Below are 6071 nucleotides of genomic sequence, written 5' to 3' on the forward strand. Positions count from 1 at the left end.
GTTCGTATTTTATTTCAAGACTCACTCACTTCAAATACAATAAAGTTGTATGGAATATGAAGAACGAGAGTGTATTCTACTAGAATACACTCTCATTCAGCTGGAATACACTCTCATTCTTCTAGATATGACTTCATTCTGAAAGAATATTATTGTTGACATTAATGACGAATTTAATTGGTTTCCAAAAAAATGAGTTATAAGTATGGATAGCATTTAATATACATATACTTAATACTAAAATCCTATTGGTGCATTCTAGCACACAATAGAGGTAAGAAACATTTGAACCTACCTATATATATATATATATATATATATATATATATATATATATATATATATATATATATATATATATATACATTATTTTTGGTTTCTTTTTTAAATGAATGGCCCACCATCCAACCACCCTTTACCCCTTCCCCTACCTTTCCCTACTCGTCTAACCAATACCACATTTCCAGGTAGCTTCACTGAACAAAGATGGAGGTTTATGAAGATAAATATATAGTGATAGTTGGTGTGGAGTTAGTTGCTATCAATACTGCCTTGACTCTTCACAGGTAATCAGATTCTACCATCTCTTTTGCATGCTTCACTCACTTGTACCCTGCAACTTATCCATTCAGTGTTATTTGGATGATCAATAAATATACAAACGATATTAAATTTATATACTAATTACATTCACCTCCAAGGAAGTATCATAAACTTACAAGTGATTCATGCGTCTTCTTAGACACCATAGAGAAACCTCATTCATTCACCAGTGATTGAAGCAATTCGATGTTAGGATCGAGACACTTAACACACGACTCTAAACACACACACAGCTCACGAAAAACAAGAACACAAGGATGAACACGAGGGATTTAACGTGGTTCGGTCCTTCTCTGACCTACGTCCACCGGTAACTAGGAGTTTATATTTCTTGGTGCTAATCTGCACTCTTTCTTTGTTACACTAGATACAAGTTTTACAAATACAGAATAATCTCTTATATAGAGATGGAAATCAGAAGTAGTCAAAAAACACAACTGGGTCTTCATTCAACAATTATGGCTTCACAACTTCACATTGTTCCTGCCATTTTTGACCAGCTTTTCTGTGGATTCACACTCAACATTTCTGTGGATTCACACTCAACATTTCTGTGGATTCATACTCAACAATCTCCCACTTGAAGCCACGAAACAATCTTCACCATTGCTTCAACTGTTTATCTATATTTCTGTAAAAACTTTTGATCTTGACTCCTTCCTAGTTACCCTGGCCTTCTCTTCAATTAACCTGAAGGCCAGTTGAAGCTTTCGTTAGCTCCAACACATCAGTCATGGCTAAGTCTGCCACTGACCTGTTCTCTGTCTCCATCGGCTCCCACTGAAATGAACTGCCCGATCCTGGAACATCCTGAGAACAAACGACACTCTCCATATGAAGCAGATAATCTGGAGAGACTTTTACAGATAGAATACTCGTTCACTTAACCCACTGTGTTCTGGGTATTCTAGCTGAAGCACAACCCTTGCTCCCACTGCTATGAATGCCCTTGACTGGTTTTTCTGAACCGTTCCAAACACGTTCAACCTGAATCTGACCTGTGACTCTGGGTTTGCCATCTGCAAAGCAAACCTTCTTCTGTCCACGAGACTCTATGAACCGGATTTTGTTTTTCTTCTGAACTGCGACGGTTACTCCTTCAGACGGTAAACTGACCATATATAATGAACCCCTCTTATGTCCACAAGCTATCACAAGATTTCCTTTGACAACCTTCCACTGCCCATTCCTGAACTTAACCTCGTGTCCCTGTTCATCCAACTGCCCAACAGAAATCAACTGTTTCTTTAGACTTGGAATTACCCGGACATCCTTCAAAGTCCATGGACCAACTGGAGTCTTCAAAACTAAGTCACCTAAGCTCGTCACATCAAGAACGTCATCGTTCGCCAGTCTTACCTTACCAAAATCCCCTTCTTTCAGATTCTGCAGTGCTTCACGGCTGTGGGTAGCGTGAAATGAAGCACCCGAATCCATAACCCAGGAATCCACATTGCTCTCCACACTACAGATAAAAACATCATCATCTGAATGGTCTACTGCAACGTTAACTTCTTTCTTGTCTTTTGGACATTGATTCCTGAAATGTCCAACCTCTTTACAGTTCCAACAAGTCACATCATTTCGAGTCCTCGACTGACTCCTTCTCCTGTTCCCGCTCCCACTACCTCTATTATTTCTTCTACCTCTGACCGCATTCAATTGTTCACTTGATGATTCCCCGGAATTTCTTCGTCTGACGTCTTCGCCTAGAATTAAATCCCGAATTCCCTCAAAAGTGAGCTCTTTCGATCCTGCGGAACTAGTAACGGCTGTAACTGTTCCGGACCAACTGTCAGGTAATGATGATAACAGTAGTAAAGCTTGAACTTCGTCCTCAAATTTTATTCCCACTGACCCAAGTCTGGATAAAATCGAGTTCAAATTGTTGATGTGTACTGTAACTGAACTTCCTTCCCTCATCCTTGTGTTGACTAGTTCCCGAATCAGGAAGACTTTATTTGCTGCCGACGGCTTCTCGTACATATTAGAAAATGCCTCCATGATTCCCTTTGCCGAGGTCTCCTTCAAAATGTTGAAGGCAACATCCTTTGACAAAGTCAGTCTAATAAATGCCTTGGCCTTCTTATCCAAAATCTCCCAGTTTGCCTGTGTTATCGCCTCCGGTTTTTCACCTAAAACTGCGTCCAAGTCTTTCTGCACGAGCAAATCTTCAATTTGCATCTTCCACCAACCAAAATCTTTCCCATCAAACTTCTCAATCTGAAGCTTACTGCTTTCTGCCATTTTCTGAAAGATTAGGGGCTAAACTGCAATTTTCTGAAAGTGCAGGGGCTAAACTGCAATTTTCTGAAAGTTCAGGGGCTAAACTGCAATTTTTCAAATCTGCTACAGTGTTGCTACAGTGTCTGCTACAGTGTCGTCTTCTCCGTCAGAACTCCGGTCTACAGTGCCGTCTTCTCCGGCGGAACTCCGGTCTACAGTGTCGTCTTCTCCGGCGGAACTGGTTTTTCGGTCACTATTCCGGCAAACCTTTGACCGGCGATTTGGACGTCTTCCGGTGGTCAAAAAATTCAGAAAAAAATATTTTCGGAATCTTCGGAACGAGACCTTTCCAACGGTATACACCAAAATCGTTTTTGACGAAAAAAAATTTCGACCAAAAACTTAAAATCACCTTCTGGGGCTACAACCTTGCTCTGATACCACTTGTTAGGATCGAGACACTTAACACACGACTCTAAACACACACACAGCTCACGAAAAACAAGAACACAAGGATGAACACGAGGGATTTAACGTGGTTCGGTCCTTCTCTGACCTACGTCCACCGGTAACTAGGAGTTTATATTTCTTGGTGCTAATCTGCACTCTTTCTTTGTTACACTAGATACAAGTTTTACAAATACAGAATAATCTCTTATATAGAGATGGAAATCAGAAGTAGTCAAAAAACACAACTGGGTCTTCATTCAACAATTGTGGCTTCACAACTTCACATTGTTCCTGCCATTTTTGACCAGCTTTTCTGTGGATTCACACTCAACATTTCTATGGATTCACACTCAACATTTCTGTGGATTCATACTCAACATTCAATTGAGTTGGTTAGCCCACAAGAGTAAAACAACGAAACCTCATTCCTTTGTTCTTTAGTTACTTGTACAGTACAGTATTTGAAGCAATGAGCCAATGAATAAGATTTGATCATGAAATAAGTTTTCCAGTTGTAAGTTTTCTATTACAAAAGATGAATTCCGAATTTTTATTTAAATTACCATGGTATGTAATTTGAAACAATAGTAATTTTGAATAAGAAAAATGATCCCTTTCATCATCGGCTCATCATGGTAATTATGCTCCCTCTTATCGGGGTAATTTTACTTGGTTTATTCATGTGTGGCCTCATTGCTTATCGAAAACAAAAGAGCCATTCTTCACAGAAACCATTGGACAAAGAAGGTGGTGATTGTTTCTCCATAACAAGTTTTGATGGAGGAGTAGTGTATGATGACATCGTGAAAGCAACGAATAATTTTGATGAAGCATACTCCATTGGGACCGGAGGATATGGTATTGTGTACAAAGCCGAGCAACAACCTAACAATGTGGTAGCTGTCAAGAAACTTCACTCATTATCTGAGAATGTTGATCATAAATGGATTCCTTAATGAGGTACAAACATTAACGAACATAAGGCATCGAAACATAGTGAAACTCTATGGATATTGCTCCCATCCCCGTCACTCATTTTTTATTTATGAATACCTTGAAAAGGGAAGCCTTGGATCAATCTTATGCAACGAGATCTTAGCAAAAGAATTGGATTGGTTAAAAATGGTAAATATTGTAAAGGCTATAGGTAATGGTTTGGCTTATATGCATCACGACTGCTCACTTCCTATAATTCATAGAGACATTTCCATTGCCAACATCCTTCTTGATTCTGATTATGAGGCACATATTTCAGATTTTGGCACATCCAAGCTTTAAAAGCTAGACTCATCCAATTGGACGGCAATTGCAGGCACCTATGGCTATATCGCACCAGGTAACATAATTTTATGATGTTAATTCTACATTTAATTTTCTTAAGTTTCATGATATATATGAATAAGTATATATACATATATGTATCTATGTTAGAATCTCGTGAGGTTGATATAACTTTTTTTTTGTTTTTATCTTATGTTTCTTTGGATTTAGAGCTTGCTTATGCGATGGTGGCAACCGAGAAACGTGATGTGTTTAGCTTTGGCATTGTTGCACTAGAAGTGATGATGGGAAAGCACACTGGTGAACTGCCAACATTGTCTGCTGATTATATGGTGTTAGCAAATGTAGGAGATAGTCGGATTCCACTACCCTCACCACAAGTTGAGAAACAAGTTAATTTAGTACTCAATCTCTCAAGAGCATGTTTGAACTCCAATCCACATGAAAGGCCAACAATGCGCCATGTTTCAAATCTGTTGATGAAGGCCTGATATTAGCCTACTTTCAATGTTCTTTTCTTTGGTCATGTTCCCTATATGCATCCTGATAATATGTATTTATTTGAATGCCTTTTTGTTATGAAACTTCTCATATGTTTCCTTAAATCAGTATGTAGTAGATAAACAAATATGTTTGTGAAGATTGACATCGGTTTACAAGCTCCACTTCTAGAAAATCTAGTATTTGTCAAGGACAAATCTGTTGCTGAATACTCTTCAGGTGAAATTTAACAAGTTTTCCCATCACTTGGATTTCCAATAAATGTAAAAAGTAGCGAAAATATTGGTAAATTAATTATATCAAAAAATTAATTTTCTACTGTTTACCTGAAATAGATGAAAACTCAAATACAAACACCAATAGAACTTTGAAAAATCTTAAACTAAGAGATGTGGAATTAGTTACCCTAACTTAATGTCAAAAAACAAATAAAAGTTAAATTTAAAATACTTGAAAAGTGTTTTCTTTTTTATATTTACTTTGCCCGTCAACTCCAGGTTCAGTTTAACAATTGTTTTTTCATCGATCTTCTAGTCTCCTACATTGGCATAATGCTTTAACCTTCCACCAAACTCCATACCATAAAACTCAAATTCAAGAGGGTTGCCAAAGATTGTAGGCAAGTCAGTAATACTTTTTTTTTGATGCTATATACCCCCTACGCTACATAACTCATTCATATACAAAAACAAGGATTGAATGTCAAAGCAACTTTTAACAGCGTGGAACATTTACACACCAACTTACTAATTAGTTTAACTAGAAGTTACATGTTTTTCATATATAAAACGTTTTCGTTCATTTCATTTGAACATCATATGACATAACCGAGGTTGTAAAGTTCGCTAGATGATATTCAATCGATCGACTAGGGTCTAGGGAATAATCATAAGGAAGAGAAGATAAAAAGTCATATTCTGGTGTTTAACAATAGTACAATGAGGGTGAGAGTGAGAGGTGGATGAGAGAAGGAACAGAAAAGATAAAAAGCTTATCCAGAGGGAGAAATT

General features: G+C 37.7%; 1 protein-coding gene across 1 annotated transcript; it reads left to right on the forward strand.

The window, feature by feature from the left end:
- Positions 1–4559: 4559 nt before the first annotated feature.
- Positions 4560–5102, forward strand: LOC145142334 (MDIS1-interacting receptor like kinase 2-like). The gene is made up of 2 exons (XM_079074761.1): positions 4560–4615; positions 4771–5102. The coding sequence occupies exon 2, from the start codon at positions 4785–4787 to the stop codon at positions 5049–5051; it is 267 nt and encodes an 88-aa protein (XP_078930887.1). The 5' UTR covers positions 4560–4615; positions 4771–4784; the 3' UTR covers positions 5052–5102.
- The last annotated feature ends 969 nt before the right edge of the window (positions 5103–6071 follow it).

Source organism: Lactuca virosa, unplaced genomic scaffold, assembly GCF_052849685.1.
Source record: "Lactuca virosa cultivar CGN04683 unplaced genomic scaffold, Lactuca_virosa_CGN04683_v6 scaffold_20, whole genome shotgun sequence".
NCBI classification, from domain to species: domain Eukaryota; kingdom Viridiplantae; phylum Streptophyta; class Magnoliopsida; order Asterales; family Asteraceae; genus Lactuca; species Lactuca virosa.

Excerpts from the sequence above, each read along its gene's own strand:
- LOC145142334 (XM_079074761.1), top strand. The coding sequence starts at position 4,785 with ATGGTGGCAACCGAGAAACGTGATGTGTTTAGCTTTGGCATTGTTGCA.